This window comes from Podarcis melisellensis, assembly GCF_964234715.1.
Source record: "Podarcis melisellensis genome assembly, chromosome: 2".
Lineage (NCBI taxonomy): Eukaryota > Metazoa > Chordata > Lepidosauria > Squamata > Lacertidae > Podarcis > Podarcis melisellensis.
The window spans coordinates 32,076,010-32,097,666 of NC_138529.1; the positions used below are offsets into that span (position 1 = coordinate 32,076,010).

Genomic DNA, 21,657 nt, shown 5'->3' on the forward strand with positions numbered 1-21,657 from the left:
CTCCAAAAGTACAATTTCTAATAAAAGAACTGCACAGGATGCAGTAAAGGGAAAGGCAGGACTACCGGTATGTCTCTTCCATGATGTGCTCTGGTCACAAGGAGCCATGGGAATTCCCTTACGGTCCTCCTTACTAGGAGGAAATCGTATTTCTGGATACCATCCCCAGACATACAAACATGTTTTGTATTTTTAACAAAGTGAGGTGGAATTTCTTAACACAAAGAAGTAATCTCTGCTAAAGAAACAGATTTTTTATTTATTAGAAAAAACCCCACGTTATTTTAAGTAGGCCTGACTAAAGCATCTTAAGGTAGGCTGGTGATTGCTATCTTAAGGCAGGTTGCCAGCTCTCTTAACGGCTTAGAAAGCTGAAGTATAAAAGTTGGCAGAAGAAATGTTAATTTTGGGTTGCGTTGGGTTGTTGGGTTCAAAGCTGAAGATGCTTCTCCATTCGCTCCCTCAGTTTGTATTTCTGAATCTAAGATTAGAACAGGGAGGAAAGAAGGAAGGGATTGGTTACAGCATTGCAAACATACTGGTCATCCCTCTGCAAATATTTTGGTCCATGCCTATGGCCATCTCTCATTTAGGCTACCATAAAGTGCTCTCTCTCTCTTTGTTGCCTCACTTTGGACCCCTCACCTCTACCCAGAACTCTGCTGCCAAAGTCATTCTCTTGTCTCTCCTTGCTCTGATGATGCAATGCTACTCCTTAAGACCCTACCCTGACTTCCCATCTTCTCCTGGATTCATTCTTGTCCTTTCCTTCAAAACTCTCCAAGTCCTTTCCCCCTTTATCTTATCATCCTGATATGTCTCCCCTTATGATCTTCACTCCCTGGACTCCACCATTCTCCATCACCTAAAAGTCTCAACCTCCCTCAAAAAATCCCACCTTCTATTACCTGCTGCCCTTCATATGCTAGTCACTGCCTCCTAGATGCCACCACTCCTACGTCTTCAAATTCCTCTTCAAAACCCACTTGTGGCCCACCCATCTGCTAGTTCCATACCCAGTAGTCTGTAACTAGGCCCAAGCCCATGTAACTCAAGCAACTGCACACACTCCTTCCCTGTTTACACTATGTCCTCTTCCCCTCCCCTGTGATTCCACTGTAACTGGTTTAGTTTGCAAGTTCCTCGAGGCAGGGATCTTCCTGCACTCCGCAAAGCACCCTGCAACCTATTGGGGTTAAGAAAGCAAAAGCCTTTGGACTGTCACTCACCTTGCCCGAGACAGTGAGCGGGAAATCCTTCACAAACACTATGTACCGAGGGATCTTGAAGTGAGCGATCTGCAAAAGAAAAGCCAATGGCTGTGGACTGACTCAATCTTTATACAGCAGGCTTGCTGTTCCCTGCTTGAGCAGGACTGAGAGCAAGTGCCTCTCCAACATGGAATACAAAACTGCATTTTATCTAAAGCCATATCCCCAACTGATATTAAGACAGCGGGAGCTTCCACACTAGGCATTTAGTGTGGAACTGCCATGCTTATTCAGTCACTTTTTATGAGGCATCCACCTGAGGCTGTCAACCTATCATACAGTCCTTCCGTCTTTCCTCAGACTACAGAAAGCCCAGTTGTTTTTTTAGAAGAACAGAAGAGCAGCCCAAATGTGACAAGCGTACAGTCGTTCCAAGGCATTCAAAAACCAAAGCACGGCTTCTGATTAGCTGCAGGAAGCTCCTGCAGCCAAGCAGAAGCCACAGAAGCTCCGTCAGACGTTCAGCTTCCAAAAGAATGTTTGAAAACCAGAACAGTCACTTCTGGGTTTCAATCATTCAGGAGCCAAAACATTCGAGAACCAAGGTACGACTGTAGATGCTTTTAGCACCACTTATAGTGGACGTGTGCTGAGGTTCAAATGGCCCTACCCACAGCAGCTGTGCCATGCCCCCATGGATGTATGCAGAACATAGTGGAATGCACACCTCGAAAAGCACAGTCCTGATAGTGTGGGACATTGATTGCAATTCCACGTATAGCTTACAATGGAAGAGCAATGATTGGGCTGAGCTAGGAACCACCCATCTGGAAGCAGCCCTTGACAGAACCTCACCACTGGAGAGCTTGCTCTTTCTTTTTATTGGGTGGGAAAAAGGAGGACACAGCCACCTATCTCGAAGCTCCTACCTTCCCTTTGCAAAATGCCTTGACTTCTTCTACTGTGCACTCTTCTCCAGCTTTCACTCTGATGCTGGCGCAGATCTCCTCTCCCATTCGCTCATCTTTCACGCCAACTACCTGAGTGAAAGAGAAGGGGAAAGTTGATCATGGGGCCCACCCAACTTACTGGGGTTCTTGACCCTGCTGGGTCAGGCCAACAACCCATCTAGTTCAGCGTCCTGTTCTCAAACAGTGGCCAACCAGGTTCCTGTGGGAAACCCACAAACGAACTCATTTCCCTAAATGGCGCTGGAGCCACATGGCATTTGTCGTACATTCAGCCTTAAGTATTTAGCCTGTGATGGCCTGGGACTCGGGCTCGGACTTGGAACCAGAGGAGACTCAGTCTGCACCGGATCCTTTGCCTCAGGCATTATCTAAACCAAGTCTGGGGCCTGATCCTGAAGAGTCCCAGTCTGCATAGGTTCCCCTGCAACAAACAGAGCTGAGTCAGGGGCCTGAGCCTTCCCTGGCTCCAGATGCGGGGATTACCTCATTGCCTTCAGCTGAGCCATCACTTACAGCTGCTCCACTACCGGTTTGGTCAGGGGAGGCTGAGGCGGCCCCTGGGTCTAGTAACCCACCAACATCTCCTGAGCTGCAGAGACTAAGGTCTGAGAGAAGGAGAGACCTGAGTACTCGCAGGAGGAGTGCTCACCTTCAGGCAAAACAGGGAGGTGAGTCGCCAGGGGATCAGGACCGGCTGCTACCTCAACAATGATAAAAGGCTGTCGGACCCTGCCCCAGGTTACAGGAGCAACTTTGCTGTATGCTAGATCCTGCCCCTGTCCTTGCCTGGTTCCCTGCCTCGTGTCCTGCCTTGGCCCTGTCGGACTGACTCCCAGTGGAACCTTTGGATTCTGGACTGGTCCTGGACCGTGGTTTATGAGTTATCCTTGGGTCCAGCAAGGATTGGAGGGCCTGTTCCCATGTCCCACCTCACCATTTTTCTCACCTGCACCTCTTGAATCTTAGGATGGGTATGTAGGAATTGCTCAAGCTCTGCTGGGTATATGTTCTCTCCTCCTCGGATGATCATGTCTTTGCAGCGGCCTACTATCTTGCAGTAGCCGTACTCATCAAGAATAGCCATGTCCCTGGAAGGATATCACAGTCATTCTACCCTGACCTTGCCATGTTGCTAGATGCTCCACTGGAGAACAGAAGAAGACCCTGCTGGAGCAGACCAGGGACACACCTAGTCCAACACCAGGCTCTTGTGTCCTATGTGATTTTACACGCTTTAATCATATCTCCTCTTGCTCGCTTTTTCTCTGAACTAAAAGGCCCTAAATGCTCTAATCTTTCCTCATAGGGGAGTTGTTCCATCCCTTTGATCATTTTTTGTTTTGTTTTGATTCCCTCTTCTGAACCTTTTCCAACTCTAAAATATCATTTTCGAGGTGAGGAGACCAGAACTGTACACAACTGTTCCAAAAGCTGTTGTTGCACCATACATATGATACAGGCATCCCCAGACTCGGCCCTCCAGGTGTTTTGGGACTACAATTCCCATCATCCCTGACCACTGATCCTGTTAGCTAGGGATGATGGGAGTTGTAGTCCCAAAAAAATCTGAAGGGCCGAGTTTGGGGATGCCTGATATGATAAATGCTTAGGTGCCCAAGACCAGATTCAATTAAACAGTTGGGCAAGCAGGAACCAGCACAAAATCCCACCAGTACAATGGGACTTTCTGCCCATCTCCTCCCCACACAACTCCTCCAAAATGGTTTTGGCAGGTCAGGAGTACCCCCAGAACAGGGTACTGGGAGAAGAGAAGGGAGATTGTTCCGTGTGACAAACACAAATGCTTGTGCTGATGGAACAGTCAGCTTAGAGCAATGTTGAGTTTCAGCCCAAATGTTCCCTTTTCAGCTAGTTTTTTTAGCCTCCAGTCCTCTGTACTTGCATAAGCAAGAGATCACAAGCAGGACTCTGTGAATTCTGCATAACCAAATACCAGATTCTGCAATGTGGCAAGACATGACGTAGTGAGATATCATATGCCAGGGAACAAAGGCTCCCTTCATGCACACCTGGAAGTTTGAGGCAGCTCCCTCTCCATGGAGCTGTCTATCCCACTTGGGAGCAGCAGCAGCAGATTAATGGATAATGCAGCTATGTGTCGTTGATTGCATGGGTTTTTCCCCAACAGATCACCATCCCACCAATGAGGAGGGTGGTGATCTGGTGGGAAATAGTCACAAGGGGATGGCACCATGGGAGAGTGGCTCCCCCACAACTCCATGCCTATGTATGAAACAAGTTTGCTATTGAGTGAGTGTTGGGTAAGACTTAGGCCTAGGGGTGGACATGTTGCTTGTCTGCCATTCCCCATCAGGTGACCCCATTATCTCAAATTCAGCCCTGTACAAATTTTATGCAATAGGTCATTTTTGTCCTCATTTGCCCAGTTAGGGTGACTGACATGACGAGATACTGACTTGCTAAAAGGCGGCTTATGGCCCTGAATGGATTCTCCATCCAGCCTTCCACCTACTAGATCCTATTGGCTTCCCAAGGATTATCCCAATGAACAAATGGCTTCTTCCCCAACGTACCCGGTCTTGTACCATTTCTCATCATCCATCACTTCATTGGTTTTGTTGGGGTCTGCCCAGTACCCTAGCATGACGCAGTAACCTCGGACCTGAAGTTCTCCTGGGCTGTTGAGTGGGATAATTTCCCCTGTCTCGGGATCCTCAATTTTTGCCTGTTAATACAGAGGAAACAGAAACATTAATGGTGGCATGGAGTGGCACAATAAAAGAGATCAGTTGAACAGAAGCATGTTCAGGTTATAGACTGCGAGGGTGTGACAACAGAAGATATAGCAAAAGTGTTGTGATTAACAGAGTCTTTCAGCAGAACGTCAGAGTCTTCCTTCTTTCCAGTACAGTGGTACCTCGGGTTAAGTACTTAATTCGTTCTGGAGGTCCGTACTCAACCTTAAACTGTTCTTAACCTGAAGCACCACTTTAGCTAATGGGGCCTCCTTCTGCCACTGCGCCGCCGGAGCACGATTTCTGTTCTCATCCTGAAGCAAAGTTCTTAACCTGAAGCACTATTTCTGGGTTAGCGGAGTCTGTAACCTGAAGCATATGTAACCTGAAGCGTATGTAACCCGAGGTACCACTGTAGTCATTCTTTTCCAGAGTTCCCAGTTAAGACAACTCCTTTCCCACTTGGTTCAGCTTAGAGTGCTTGTTGCCTCATGAGACAAGACAAGCATAAACACACTAGCTACATAAACTTTAAGAGGTGCTGGTCCATCATGAACTAATCTACCATACTACAGTTCCTCTGGTCTTAGAAGTAAGCCTTGTAAACATACGAATACACAGAGAGATCCACTAGCACTTTACCTTGCTAGATCATCATGCTATACTGAACATGTAACCGTCAGCTTCTCCACTATGACCTTGCACTGAGGAAAACCTCTTCTCAGTGAATATCTCACACTCCTGCCAATGCTGCTGAATGCAGCCTTGGCTTTGTACTTGTCTCTGCACTTACACACATTCCTTAAAGAAAGGGAGGATGAGTCATGCTCCAGTGGTGTCCAAACTTTTTTCAAAGAGGGCCAGATTTGATGAAGTGAAGGGCCGACCAAAGTTGTGAACCTTTTTTTAGGATTGAAGTTGCTGAGCTTTTCTTAGGATTTTACCCCAAAGTTGTTGAGTTTTTTTTTAGGATTTTACCCCAGGAAATAAACTGCAAATAAACTGAATTCTGAACAGAATTCAGGTGTGGGGGATGGACTGCTCAAGACACGGGCCAAGCACTTAGTGCAATTTCACCCATTTCCCCCAGTTTACGCCAACAAAGGGAATCAGTCACCTCTGTATGTGGGAAAATACATCCCACAGTCTCTGTTTTCTGGGCAATGTTGTCTTGAGGGAACCCCATGAAGGTGACAGGACTATTCTCCGTGGTTCCATATGCAACCTGCAAAACACAAAGGAAACAAAACAGCTGAGAGAGAAACTAAACCAACACAGAAGAAGTGCTAAAGTGCTATGGGCAAAAGCTCCCATCTGCAGCAGACAACACAATATCAGGGAAGTTATGAAGTGGCCGTCTTTCAGGTCAGGGAACTGCATTTTATTTTGCCCCACTATAGTCCACGCTATTCGAGCAAAACAAATCATCAATGTAAGTTTGCATGCACCAGCTTAATCTGCACATTTCACCCACCTCTCGGTATATTTGGATCGTTGCAGAATTTGTTTCCCTGCAAGGAGCGGAAAGGAGGTATCTCATGGGAAGGAAGGATCAAGTACAGGGAACTCCCAATTTGCATGGGGGTTGTGTTGTGGGCATTTGTGCACCAACGGAGCATGCATAAGCCCACTTTGCCCCATTATGCCTCATTCCACCCTCTTCCGGGTCCAAAACAAACCATCCGTCAGCAGTTGCACATCAGTTGAAAGGGCGCAAAATGGTTGCCACCTGTAACGTTAAGAGGACTCCTGCCCTCATGCCCTGATTGTGGGTCTCCACATTCATAAAAAACCTAAAGCCATAAACTATGGATTAGTAAGGTATCCCATACTTGTACCTGAGTGTTCCCACTTCATTCCTTCATAGATGGCTGCAACCATGGAGAAGCTGCTGCATCAGAGTAAATACTGAACCAGATGGACCACTGGTCATGTGTCATGCGAGAGCATACAGACACCTGACTAGCCATGATTAAAAAAACAGGATGCTGGACTCGATAGGTCTTTGTTCTCATCCAGATACAGGGCACAGAAGGGCGACTGATAGGAAAATCTGCTAAAAGTGAATGGGACCGAACAACTGCTTGAGGCAATTTCATATAACCTCCCTGCAAGCATATCCAACTCTATGATTCTATGATATCGGAATGAGTGCTGAATAAATGGCCAACATCCTAATACCTCTTGGCTAATTTTGTGAAAACAAATCAGGATGAACGCTCAGTAAACAGGTCAACAAGAAGCAGTATTTCTGGAGAGACATTTTAAGGATGAATTCAAAAGTACTCTAAGACTTCCTTTGACCATGCCTGATCTTGCAAAGACCCTATTTCAGATTCACTTGACGTGTTTTTAAAAAGTTGTACAGTCCTGAGCTATAGGTGCAGCATTCTTCTGGTGGCTAAAATTAAGCTCAGGTATCATTTGTGCACTAGGGTAACATTTGGAGAAATCCTTGGAACCCCTTTAGTTCAAAAGAGGTCATAGAGAAGATAATCACATAGTTGGCTGAAAAGAATTTCAAACCGCAACTATTTGGCAAATGGATCATCTCATTTAGTGGATTTACCAAGAATCGTTCTGAATATTGCAGGCATGCAATTTATTTTTGGTGACAAGTGCCTCTTTCTTAGGGAATGCAGAGCCCTGGGCTAAACTGGGAATAAGAAACATATTAGCAGAACTATTTGAATCTAAACACTGCTATAAAACCTCGGCTGCTAATGTTGTTTAAACACTAGCCAATGTAAGCAAGTCTTCAAAATAGAATGAAATAAACATTTCTGCAGACTCAGAAAGGGGCAATTTGGAGGAACCTTGATTTACTGGGCAGGGCTGTTCATCGGGGTGCCTGGGTTTTATTCTTGGCTCTCTCACTCTGTGTTTGCGCTGGCAGAAAACTCCTCCAGGTATATCTAAGGGGTAATTTACTATTGATAATACTGGAAGTGTAGCCTGTTTTTACACTATCCCCAGTGAAGGGTTATTCTACCAGTCTTCATGTGATAGACGCCTTGAATTCAGAGGAAGCAAAGATACTCCCCAGGCTACTCCTTGGTGCAAGAAGGAGACACATTACTCACAGGCTTGAGATACTGTTGGTCACAGGTAGCGAGCTGCATGGTTACAGTGCGGTCAAGATGTCCTATGAGTTAGCAAGAAGAAGCAAATGGCCAAAGGGTAAAGCAAAGATTAAAATCTGCTTCTGAATTTCAAGTTTGCTGCCAAGTCTACTAATGTCCAGGTTCAGGGAATCCTATCCCTCCCCTGGTGGCATCCAAAGAAGCAGATAAACACAAAGAGTTCTTACCACGTAATTTACCGTATTTTTCGCCCTATAGAACGCACCGGCCCATAGGACGCACCTAGTTTTTTTTTGGGGGGGGGGAATCAAGGAAAAAATTTTTATTTCCCCCCCCCCCCAGGTTTGTGCAGCCATCCCCAAGCTAGAAGAGGGAGACGGATGCCTTCAGGGACAGCCTCTCTAGCCTCCGTGGGGCAGCGGCTTGCCCCGCTGTCCCCCGAGTTTGTGGGGCTGGTGGGGGGGAGAAGCAAGCTTGCTTCTCCCCCCCACCAGCCTCCAGATCAGGTCGGGGAATAGCGGGGTGCCGGCGCTCCGCCTCCCCGCTATGCCCCAAGCTTGAGGGGCTGGCGGGGGGGGGAGAGAAGCAAGCTTGCTTCTCCCCCCCCACCCCGTCAGCCTCCAGACCAGGTCGAGGAATAGCGGGGTGACGGCGCTGCGCCTCCCCACTGTCCTCCAAGCTTTCGGGCTGCAGGCTGCTGCCTGCAAGCCTTGCGAGCCCACGGGACCCCCCGCCGGGTTTGCAAGACTTGCGGATAGCTTCCTGAAGCCTGGAGAGCGAGAGGGGTCGGTGAGCACCGACCCCTCTCGCTCTCCAGGCTTCAGCGAAAGCCTGCATTCGCCCCATAGGACGCACACACATTTCCCCTTCATTTTTGGAGGGGAAAAAGTGTATCCTATAGGGCAAAAAATATGGTATTCAGTATTTACAGAGAGAGACAAAGGAAGGTAGTCCTTATTCATACAATGGCATTGCTCCAAGTAAAGCCCCACCCCCTCCGTCTCTCTTATCCTACGTCATTCCTGTGCTGGCTGATCTGGGATTTCTGTCTCTGAGCTTTCTGTACTACTACTCTTAATGCATGCCTAGTTTTGGGAGAGGGGGGCTCAGGAATGCTCTCCAAAGACATTGAGTCTGTCAGCTGTCTCTCCCCCAGTGTTTCTTCTTCCTGCTATTGCTCTTCCAATACAGTCATACCTCGGGTTACAGCTGCTTCAGGTTGCGTCTTTTCGGGTTACAGACCACCGAAACCGGGAAGTACCGGAACGGGTCACTTCCGGGTTTCGGAGGTTGCGCATGCGCAGAAGCGCTAAATTGCTCTTTGTGCATGCGCAGAAGCGCCGAATCGCAACCTGTGCATGCGCAGACACGGGTTGCGAACACTGCAGGTTGCGAACATGCATCCCGCACGGATCACGTTCGCAACCTGAGCATCCATTGTATTTCCCAGCTTTTCCCCTCTGCAATCTCTGCAAACCACCATTCTAAATCTATACTGTTCTTGGGAAGGTTCAGGAGAAGGGAGGAGGGGAGGTCTCGACCATTCCTCCTCAGTCCAGCCCCTGAAAGCCAAGCATGAGAAAGTGTGTGCTCTGAAATAATCCAAAGACACACACACTCTTAAACGTGTTACATGCGGAAGGTATTTCAAGCTAATAGCAAAGAGGACAGGGGTACAGAGAAAGATTTAACTGTGAGCAACTGCAACACATCCACAAATGCACAGTGGCACTCCTGAGCTGCCACTGCCTCTGGACTTTGATCACTGAAATGGGCAGAGTGCAGGCACCACCTTGCTCTAACAGCAGGCACAAATGTAAAGCAATGGTATTTTTCAGCGGGAACAGGCTGCCAGGTGTGTCTCCCCAATTGTGCCATGTGGGACTGGGTGCCTCTCTGCTTACAGCACAGCAATGAAAAAAGACCCATCCCTGCTAGCCATTCTTTAGTAGAACAGGAATTGCGCGGGTGCAAATCAAAATTGGAAAAGTAGTAGCCAGAATGACGACTTCCGTTGCAGAGAAAAATATCTGGAAGCTCAGAAGTGCTTAAAATGCTACAACTTGTTTGATCGGAGACCTGAGTGGGGCAGAAAGAAGCGAATTCGTGTGCCCAAAAATGATGACAGTTCTCCATCCTCCCTTCGTCATTCAACCAACTATCACAGATAGCACATGAATGTGTTGCCACGATTTCCTAACATTTGTACTGCAAAGTGTTGCCCTCCTTCTGCTGTCTGTAAAGGAGATGTCCACCTTTATTACCAGGCTTGCATTATGCCAGCCTGACACAAACAAGATTTCTATTAAGAGCCACGTTTCAAGTCCTTTCAAAAATACCTGGGTGAAAATAAAGTGGTGTTGGCTTAAGAGAAAAGGGTAGACCTGGCTAGAAAACAAGAGTAATTTTTGAACTTCAAAGACAATGTGGCAGACGGGGGAATAAAATAATAAACCAACGGAAGTACTTGGAGTGAAAGAGCCGTCTACCGGTCCTGTCCCCTCTTGCCCTGTGGGATGGATTTAATTATCCCTCTAATAACACAGGGTATTCTGTCTAGACTTGAAATAAACACCAATGTTCTTTCCGGATCCTCCCTTGGCATCTTGCTCCCCGTTTCCCCCAACATTTTTTGTCCTTGTCTACTTGGAAGAAACAGGCACATAGCTCTGTCCCGTTCGGGGTCTGGGTACGTGCAAAGCCCCAGGACAAAGTCCTATATGTCTTCAATCCTATATTTGGAAGGGCTGATTTGGATAGCTGTGGATAATGGTATGCAGACCCTGCAGAGAGAAGGTTGGCAGGGCTCAAACCTACACTGTCTGACCTAGAAGCCCTTCCTCTTAATATCAGAGGGGAAAGCATCTGCACATGCTCAGGGGCATTTTCTGTTTGTATTGCTCTTTCTTCTTATGTCTACAGCTGAGCCCAAGCAGTGAAAACAGGTTCTGGGGCTAAACCTGGTGGGTCATTAAGTCCCAGAAATAAACAATGTCAGTTGTACAGTGGTAGCTCGGGTTAAGAACTTAATTCATTCTGGAGGTCCGTTCTTAACCTGAAACTGTTCTTAACCTGAGGTACCACTTTAGCTAATGGGGCCTCCTGCTGCCGCTGCACGATTTCTGTTCTCATCCTGAAGCAAAGTTCTTAACCTGAGGTACTATTTCTGGGTTAGCAGAGTCTGTAACCTGAAGCGCCTGTAACCCGAGGTACCACTGTAATGTAAAGTAGCAACAGGGTTTGCTTACTTTGCATCCTGGCCTATTTCCCTGAATGCACCCAATAAATTTTGTCTATGTTTCCTTTTATGCAGTTGTAAAAACCGCTGGAGGCATGAACAACTGTGCAGTTAAGAACATTCAGTGCAGCCCTGCAGGATGAGACCAAAAGCCCATATTGTCCAGCACTGCATTTCCCACATAAGATGCCCCAAGCAGGTCATGAGGACCATAGCTCTGAATCTTGTGTACATCCCCCCAGGACCAGGTATCTGGTGGCAGACCGTCTCTGAATCAGGAGGCTCCATGGAAGAGCCTTCTCAGTGCTCTCCACCTTTCTTGGGGGGCAAGGCCCACTCTGTGAGCTGGCTCTGGGATGCTCTCACAAGATCTCATGGGGCCAGCAAAATTCCCACAAGATCTTTCAGGAGCACCCCTAGGCTCTGAGAGCCGGCACATTGAGTGGGCCTTGTCCCCCAAACAAGCCAGGGAGCTGAAAACTCATTCCACACTAGGTGTGCTTATATTATTCAGCATGAGAAGTGCTTTTAAACTCTCCACCTTGCTTGCTGGGCAACACCTGCTCAGCGTGTGGGCTCTAGGGATTTTCTCTCTCCCTATTTCAATTGGGGTTTAGGCTCAGTTTGGCACAGAAACTGCTTTGGTCACCTTGCCTTATGATCTCTGTCAGGAGAGAGACAGGGGGAATGTGTCCTTGTTAATTCTTGACCTCTCAGCGGCTTTGGTACCATTGACCTCGGTATCCTTCTGGAGTGACTGTCTGATTTAGGGGTTGGTGGCACCGCTTTGCAGTGGTTTTAATCCTATCTGCATGGTTGTTTCCATAGGGTGTTGCTTGGGGAATGTTCTTCAGCCCCGTGGAGCCTTCAATGTGGGATTCCTCATGGTTCACTTTTATCCCCCATGCTGTTTAACAACTACACGAAACTGCTGAGTGGGGTAATCTAGAGTTTTGGAGTACATTGTCAGCAATATGCTGATGACACACAGCTCTACGTCTCATTTACATCTGCATACCTGGGCCGGATTAAGGCCATTAGAGGCCCAAAGCACTTAATTTTTGTGTGTGCCTCCTTATAGATCTTATTCAAAAGATAAATATCAATAAAGCATAAAACAAAATGTTGTTTTTTGGAATGAATCAGAACCTACAGTAAGATGGAAAATATTTGTTTTTGTATACTTCCACTTTATTTACATTTGAAAAAAATTCTTCTACGTTTTCTAATTGCAAAGTCTTTGATCAGAACTAAACTTACATAACACATCTGCTTCTATACTTAGTAGAGATAAGGCCTCCGGTCTACCTTGCTGCAAAGTTGCTCTGTTGGGATTTTTAATATACTTCAACTGAGAAAATGAACGCTCAAGCTGAGCAATATTTGACTATTAATGTTGAAAATCCAGCAATGGAAAATTTCTTTGATGCTCCCCTTCCCTTGATGCCCTAAGCACGTGCTTATTTTCCTTAATGGCTAATCCAGCCCTGCTACATACAGAGTTTTGCCTGAAAAGAACCTGCATCATCAGAAGGGTTTCTTTTTTCAGCAAACGGCCCCGTCTTCATACATATCATGTGAAAGATATCAACCCACTGGACCTGGCCAGACCACTGAAGATCTCGGGCTGTTTTTCTACCATGCTGAAAACCAACCTCCTGTTATTTTTCTGTATTAGTGGCTTGGAGATAAATCTAGCATTCTTGTGGTTCATAAGTATTTCTCCAGCTCCTATGTGAGCTTTAGAAGTGCCGCTTGGCAGCCGTTGCAGAAAAGTATGTGACATTAACTTACTGTTTTATCCATGCCTTCATAGATGCCCTCGCTAAGTAACTAATCCATTTGTCTGAGACTGGGAGGATTATCCCAGTGTTCAGAAAAACAGTAAGGGAAAGTGCACAGAAAGGACAGGTAGACCAGTTCTCTCTCTCCTCGCCCGCTTTTTCTATGGCACTCATTTATCCTAGAAGCAGGCATTTGTCTTGAAATCATTTCTTCTGTTATCCTCATTAGAACTTATGGGTGAAACAATGTGTTGTGGGAGGAGGAATTATTAGTTTAATTTTGTTTTTATTTTTATTACGTAGGACTTGCCGATCAGAAGGTCGGTGGTTCGAATCCCCATGACAGGGTGAGTGCCTGTTGCTCGGTCCCTGCTCCTGCCAACCTAGCAGTTCAAAAGCATGTCAAAGTGCAAGTAGATAAACAGGTACCACTCCGGCGGGAAGGTAAACGGCGTTTCCGTGCACTGCTCTGGTTCGCCAGAAGCAGCTTAGTCATGCTGGCCACATGACCCGGAAGCTGTACACCGGCTCCCTCGGCCAATAAAGCGAGATGAGCGCCGCAACCCCAGAGTCAGCCACGACTGGACCTAATGGTCAGGGGTCCCTTTACCTTTACCTTTATTTTGTGTTTCTTATGGTGCCATTTTGTGTTGCAAACTGCCCTGAGATCTACGGATGAAGGGCGGCATGCAGATTTTAATAAATAATAACCTAGTGGCTTCAGTCATGAATTTTGATTTGCACCATGTGCTGAATTCAGACTTTTGCTATTTGCAAACCATGTTGCAACGTATCACCGGGGGGCGGGTGTCACACAGACGGTACATGTGTTAATTTTAATGAAACGTAAGGGTGTGCTTAAAAAAAAAAGGGAGGGTGAAAGTGGATCATCTACATAGAAAACTAGGAGGACCAAAACAACCCTGAGCTATGATGCCACTGAAATCTATATTTAAGCTGATTTGAAAATGGTGCATTTATTTGCTTACCCCACAAGAGCCTCAGCGGAGAGGCAGCGGGGAGTCTGACCTTCGTAAATTATTGGCCACTTGATTCACGCACTTCTATGGCAGGGAATGTTTGCAGAACTGTTAATCAATTAAGAAGGAGGGGATTGCGGGATAATCCTGCCTCTTCTGAGACCATCCTGCTGGTCCAGGCCCCATGGGAGCCTCCAAGCAAGAGGACTGAATAGAGGTCCAGTGAAAGTGATGTGTTTGTTGCCCTGGTGCAGAAGGAGAATTGACACAGGAGCTATTGTCACTTCCTGACCGCATGCCACCCAGGAGGCACTGGCATGAACTAGGTAAACTGTGAGCCTTGTGAGAAGAATCACTGCCTGCTTTTTGCCCAGCTCTTACTCATCCCTGGTAAAGAAGTGTGAAAGTTAGTAGGCAAACACTAAATCCCGCTGGAGCAAGTGCCACCAAGAAGTTCAGGCTTCAGACAACAGAGAGTCCAGAGGAGATTCCATTTAAGGCCATCCCATAATGGGCTCTTACTGATTTTCCCCTTCTACCAAACCTCCTACAGAAGCTTACCCGCATCAAAGCAGCAGGAGAGCCCAAAAAACTTCCAGAGAAAACGAATTTCCATTTTGCTACGTTTTAAAGAAAGTAGGGTTGCAATGGGACTGAAAAAATACCGGTATTTCCGGGTAAATACTGCCATTACAGCCTTTGTGCCTTGCATGATATGTTCTGAATAGAAGACATGTGGGTCTTGTTTAACCTCCGCAGTGCCGCAGGGCGAGCCATGCAGAGCGCAATCATATGCCTATGCTAATAGGGTTGCCATACGTCCAGAATTTCTCAGACATATTGGAATACTGCAGTTGGAAGCAGGGGCTGGGTGCAAATCGCAAAAATGTCCAGGAAAATCTGGACATATGGCAATCCATGCTGGCAGTGTTGTTTCTGCAGGGGGTGCCCTCCAGAATTTGTCGGCTACAACTGTAGACTAGGCGATATATCATTTAGGGCTGGGTGATATATCATCTAAAACCAGTTTGAAGTCCATATTGCGATATCGGTTTCATAATTTTTGACCTGGCAATATATTGAGAATCATGATGTGTGTGTGTGGTAAGCAAAAATCACAATGTGGGAAAACTGTGAAGCCAGAGAATGCCCTGACAAAGCTCCATCTTTATTTCAGACATTGTGATATATCAGTATATTGTGATGTCTAAAAAGGTAAAGGTAAAGGTACCCCTGCCCGTACGGGCCAGTCTTGACAGACTCTGGGGTTGTGCGCCCATCTCACTTAAGAGGCCAGCGCTGTCCGAAGACACTTCCGGGTCACGTGGCCAGCGTGACATCGCTGCTCTGGCAAGCCAGAGCCGCACACAGAAACGCCGTTTACCTTCCCGCTGGTAAGCGGTCCCTATTTATCTACTTGCACCCGGAGGTGCTTTCGAACTGCTATGTTGGCAGGCGCTGGGACCGAGCAGCGGGAGCGCACCCCGCCGCAGGGATTCGAACCGCCGACCTTTCAATCGGCAAGTCCTAGGCGCTGAGGCTTTAACCCACAGCGCCACCTGCGTCCATTGTGATGTCTAGCTGGTGATATATAATGATGTTGAAAACCAGGCCCAGTCTTATTGTTCACCTCTACATAGTTCCATCCTTATTTTAGACACTGTGATATAGCAATATATTGCGATGTTGAAAACCAGATATCACCCAGCCCTATGGTAGACTACACTGAAGGGAACAATGGGAGGCCAGAAGCTCACTAGAGAGAGGAATGAAGTTCAGAGCATGTCCAGAATGCAAAGGTAGTGGAAGCAAACAGAGCTGGACATCTGCAGTGGGAGGGGTGGAAGAACAGGACAGAACTCAGGTGAGTGCTGGGCTATGTATTATGGACAGCACAGGACACTGGGCATCACAGGAGTGAGTTCGCCACCTTCCCAGTTCTTCACTTCAGAGAGAACATCATGGGAAGTTGTCAAAAAATAATGTTGCACAGTTCATTTGGCAATAGTAAAAGCTGCCTGGAATTATGACCCAAAATCACGCACACACCCCAAGGTGCAAAAAAAGCTCTCCAACTTCAGTTAAAAAGTCCCTTTGAAATGTACCTCTGCAAAACAAGAGGCCTGGCCAGTGTGCATAACAGCCCTGCACCGCATGCGCTGTGATACCTCCTTTCAACAATGGAAAAAGCCAGGCATCCTTGTGAATAATCCCTCCTCTGTGTCCTAAGCCAGTCCTTGGATTTCCTCCCTTTCTTGAGACTGTCTCGCCTCCGTAAACACCCCAGCCAGCTTGGCTTTTGTAGCCAGCTCCAGCGGTGGAAGCCTCAACAAGCTCACAGTTGTATATGCCCAGGTCTTAGTTGTTTGCTACAGCCAACGGCATCTGGCGAGAAACCAGCTCAAAATGTTCCATTTCCAGCCTCTGCCCTCAACTCCTCTGTAGTCTCTCTCTCCCCCCACCCCCCGTCCTGTCCCCACTTGGCAAAGGACCAAGGCCTGGGGTTCTTGGGTACTTCTTCACATCGTGCTGTGTCTCTGTGCTGGCCTTTCAAGTGCACAGATACTATGTGCTCTATTCTCTGCCTCCACTTTTGCTAAACAAGTGGAAGGAAGGGAACTCCACATCTCTCCCCTCCCCTCTCACTAGCCTAGAGTGCCAGGATCTCTACTGCAGGTGGTTTATGAGTAGATGGGATGGCACTCCCAGGTTTGTAGCTTAGAAGTACTACTTGAATCCAACCTTACTCCTAGATGACCAAGCTGTGACTAGGGATGCCTTTTACCAGCTCTGTCTTAAACACCAGCTTCTCTTTGGGAAGTCAGACCTAGCCATTATTTATGCCTCAATCAGCTCCAGGTTAGCCTACCATTGTTGTTTAGTTGTTTAGTCTTGTCCGACTCTTCATGACCCCATGGACCAGAGCACACCAGGCACTCCTGTCTTCCACTGCCTCCCGCAGTTTGGTCAGACTCATGTTGGTAGCTTTGAGAACACTGTCCAACCATCTTGTCCTCTGTCGTCCCCTTCTCCTTGTGCCCTCCATCTTTCCCAACATCAGGGTCTTTTCCAGGGAGTCTTCTCTTCTCAGGATGTGGCCAAAGTATTGGAGCCTCAGCTTCAGGATCTGTCCTTCCAGTGAGCACTCAGGACTGATTTCCTTAAGACTTCCGGAGGCGGCGCAAAACGGCAATGGCGGTCCTCTTTACTCAGTGAAGAGGGGCTCCGCGAAAAAGGGTCTTCCGCTACGGCGAAGCGGAGACCCATCCAGATAAACCGCAGGCAGAGCGAGCCTGTGGCCGTGGGACTCGGCGGGTGCCAGAAGCCCCCCCAGAAGCGAGGAAGGGACCTCGTAAGAGGCTCCGGATCGTGAACGGGGGAGCGGCGCTGTGAGTTCATCGCTCTTTTCGCGGAAGTGAAGCCGCGCTGCTGTTGCTGATGAGCGCCGACCTTTCTTCTTGAAAAACATCGAGATTGGCTGCAATCTACCCGTGAGTAAGGGGTACCAAAGAACTGATTAAGGATTAACTTAAATTTGTCTATTTCGGCTGAAAACGGGAGGCGAGTAACAGGAAGTCCGCCTTCCGGTCCTGCTAATCGGAGCAAAGCAAAGAACCCGATGCGGGCTGAAGCGTTAAAAAGAGATTTTGAAAGAAGTAAGAAGGGGCATTAATAGACTGTGTGTTTCTAGAAATCGAAAAAGAGTGAAGAAATAAATGTTTTGGTTCAGTGTGTTAGAGAATCTTCCTCCTATTGTGAAGAGATGTGGAATTGAAGGGGATAACCGAGTTATTGGACTGCCAGTGTTGCAAATGAGTACTGTCAGGCTGCTGAAACTTTTCTCTTAACATAAACTGTTGCATTGATGGATACACTATCGCTTTAATACTGTCATCGAAACCTCTCCGTTACCTTGTGGCACTAATTTGAAACAGAACTTTCTGAAATCCTCCTTTCTGAACTTGGGGATTTTAGTTGAAATAGGAGCTTTGATGGTGGAAAAGAAACTTTCTTTCCTTTGAAAACCCCCCCTAGTGGATTTGCGGAGGCATAGTGGTCTGGGAACTGTATCTTATTGGGATTTTTTGTGGTTTAATTGTTTATACTCTGGACTTGCCTTTCTCATGGATTGAAAGACTATTTGACCTTGAACAGCAGCTGGGGAATGAGTGGCCCAGCGAAAACAAGAGCAGCTAAAGCTAAGGAAGCTTTAGCTGAGGAAGCTAAAGAAAAGAAAAAAGACAAGAGAGCTGGGCAGCTTGTCCAAACAACCTTGATCCATCATCGTAGATCCTCGGTGCCAACTGTATTGACGGCGCAGGAGGAGGAAGTTGAAACGCCTGCTACAGAAGAAATGGCAGCTGGAGGAACTGATCCAGTCTTGAAACAAATTTTGGAACAATTGGCACTTTTGAATAAGAAGGTGGACGATCAGTCATCTAAAATTGATAGAGCTACATCTACTATCAGCAAGTTAACAGATCAGGTTTCGCAGCACACTCAGGCTATTGAGAAACTGCAAGGAGCTACGGCGGAGAACTACAAATTAGCTGCGGAAGCCAATCAAAAAGCTGAGCAAGCGTGCAAGAAGGTGGAAGAGATCAAAGGGGAAGTAAGACCTCTGAAAAGACAGGTAGGAGAACAGCAAGCCTACCTGTCAATGGTGGAACTGAAAAGTAAGGAATGTAATCTTAGGCTGAGGGCTGTCCCAGAGTTGGAACAGGGCAACCTAGAGAAATTCTTGACGGAGCTGTTTTCTAAATTTTGGGGGGTTGAAGAAGATAAAGATTTCAAGATTGTGACGGCCTTCAGACTGGGAAGATCGGTTAAGAAAGATAAGTCCAGAGACTGTTTGGTTTGTTTGAGAACAAGAGAGGAAAGAGACAAGATATTAGGCCAACACTTTAAAAAATCCCTGGAAGTCGAAGGCAAAAGGGCAGAAATTTATAGAGACATTCCTAAATACTTGCTGGATCTTAGAGCCACATACACAGACTTGGCCAAATTGTTAAGATACAACGCAATCCCTTATAGGTGGGAATTTCCTCAAGGTCTGTCATTCACCTATAAAGGAAAGAAGGTAAGAATTAAAACACCAGAAGACCACCAGAAGTTCCTACACGACAACGAGGAGGACCTCCAAAAGAGAGCCGTAGATTCTTGGCCTCCACCACCGGGATTACCACCAGGATCCATACCATCTGGAGGCGGCCCGGCACCACAGCTTCCGGAAAAGGACGACAAATTAGATACCCAACTGTGATACCCAAGAAGTAGACCGGGATGTCTCTGCAGCTTCTTAGTTGGAATATAAATGGCGGGAATTCTCCAGAAAAACGCAGAAAAGTATTTCATATTTTGAAAAAAGAACAATTGGACATTATTTGCCTGCAAGAAACACATGTGACAAGACTCCATAGAAAAGTGCTAATCAATAAAAGGTTAGGCCAAGAATTTATTTCATCGGATAAAGTTAAGAAAAGAGGAGTGGTGATTTATGCAAAGGAGAACTTGTCCCCAAAATTTGTATTTAAAGACGAACAGGGCAGAATTTTGGCAATTGAAATCCAGACACAAGGAGAAAAGTTTTTAATTCTAGGAATCTACGCCCCAAATGATGGAAAATCGGAATTTTTTAAGAAGCTGCACGAGATTATGCTGGACTATTTGGACTATAACAACATTATCATGTTGGGAGATATGAACGGTGTCGCCTCAGTGAATATGGATAAGTCACAAAGTGCTAATATAACGAAAGATGGCAGACTTCCAAAAACCTTTTTTGAAATGACTGACAATTTGGATTTGATCGACATATGGAGGATCAAGAACCCTCTAGGGAAAGAAGGAACTTTCTTTTCTGAGGCCCATATGACATGGACGCGAATCGACCAAATATGGATAACTAGAGGGCTGGCACCTAAGACCAGAAAAGTGGAAATCTGCCCAAAAACCTGCTCCGACCACAACGCCTTGAGAATGGAATTGAGACTAAATACAACCGGATCGTTCAGATGGAGAATGAATGACGCCTTGTTAAGAGATCAGGAGATTGTTAAGAAGGCCCAAAAAGTTTGAAAGGACTATTTCGAAATAAACTTAAAGACAAATGTGGAAAAAAGAATAATCTGGGACGCAAGCAAAGCAGTGATAAGAGGGTTTCTAATACAACAGAACACGATTAAAAAAAGACTCTGGAATGAAAAGAAGGAGAAGATCTTGGAGAAAATAAGAGAAGGAGAGAGAAAACTGAGATCCAGGCCTAAATCAAAGGAAGTATTGAGAGAAGTGAAGTTTTTCCAGGCACAATATTCGAAACTGATAAATCAAGAGGTGGAATGGAAAATTAAACAAATGAAACAAAGATCCTTTGAATCTGCAAACAAATGTGGAAAATTGTTAGCCTGGCAGCTGAAAAAGAGACAAAAACTTAACACAGTTACAAATCTAGAGATTGAAGGGAGAATGGTTCAGAAACCCGATGAAATTAGAAGGTCCTTTCAGAGATATTTCAAAGAACTCTATTCTCAAAGGCCACAAAAAAGCTCAGAGGTGGACCAATTTGTTATAACTAATGGATTACAAAAAATACCCCAGGAAATGAGAGCAACCCTGAACTGTAATATTACAACCCAAGAAATTGAATGCGCCATTCAGAACCTCCAACTGGGCAAATCTCCGGGACCTGATGGGCTTACTTCCAAATATTATAAGGTACTGAAGGATTCATTGACACAACCATTGCTGGAAGTTTGCAACCAGATTATGGAGGGGAGGAAGGCACCGGAAACGTGGAAAGAAGCCTTCATCACGTTGATCCCAAAACTAGAATCTGAAAAAACTCAACTTAAAAACTACCGTCCTATCTCACTCCTAAATGTGGATTACAAAATTTTTGCAGACATTTTGGCAAGTAGGTTTAAGAAAGTCTTAAATGAAGTGATTCATAAGGACCAAGCAGGCTTTCTCCCTGGTAGGCATTTATTTGACAACACAAGAAACATCATTGACATTTTGGAGTTTTTACAGATTAATTCAAACACAAGAGCGGTGTTGATTTTTATTGATGCGGAGAAGGCCTTTGACAACATTTCTTGGCTGTTTATGAAGAAAAATTTGGAAAGGATGGGAGTAGGGCGGGGGTTTGAAAATGGAATAGAAGCAATTTATTCAGAACAAAAAGCCAAATTGATAGTAAACAACGTGGTGACAGAGGAGTTTAAAATTGAAAAAGGGACACGACAGGGGTGCCCTCTATCTCCTCTGTTGTTTATTTCAGTCCTGGAGGTGCTACTGAACATGATTAGAAATGACCGGTTGACACAGGGAATTGTGGTCGGAGAGAAACAATATAAACTGAAAGCTTTCGCAGACGACTTGGTATTAACATTACAGGAGCCAGCCTCTAGTACTAAAAGAGCGTTAGAATTAATTTCTGATTTTGGTCGGGTGGCGGGATTCAAGCTGAATAAACAAAAAACTAAAGTTTTAGCAAAAAACTTGACAATTACTGAAATAGAGGAGTTCAGAAAAGAAACAGAACTAAATGTGGTTAAAAAAGTAAAGTACCTAGGGGTGCACTTGACCTCCAAAAATTTGAATTTATTTAAGGACAACTATGAGAAATGTTGGTCAGAGATAAAAAGAGATCTGGAAACATGGTCAAGATTAAA

The 21,657-nt window shown here is 46.0% G+C and overlaps 1 protein-coding gene across 1 annotated transcript in view; it reads right to left on the reverse strand.

Moving 5' to 3' along the window:
- Window positions 1–239: 239 nt before the first annotated feature.
- The window catches only part of ACSF2 (acyl-CoA synthetase family member 2), a gene marked incomplete at its 5' end in the record, with an annotated part of 73,378 nt that continues 51,960 nt past the window's right edge, over window positions 240–21,657 (reverse strand). Inside the window, 6 exon segments of the mRNA XM_081899661.1 lie at window positions 240–481; window positions 1,230–1,298; window positions 2,141–2,251; window positions 3,129–3,270; window positions 4,738–4,889; window positions 6,017–6,124. Coding sequence (XP_081755787.1) covers window positions 431–481; window positions 1,230–1,298; window positions 2,141–2,251; window positions 3,129–3,270; window positions 4,738–4,889; window positions 6,017–6,124 — 633 coding nt within the window. The 3' untranslated portion in view covers window positions 240–430.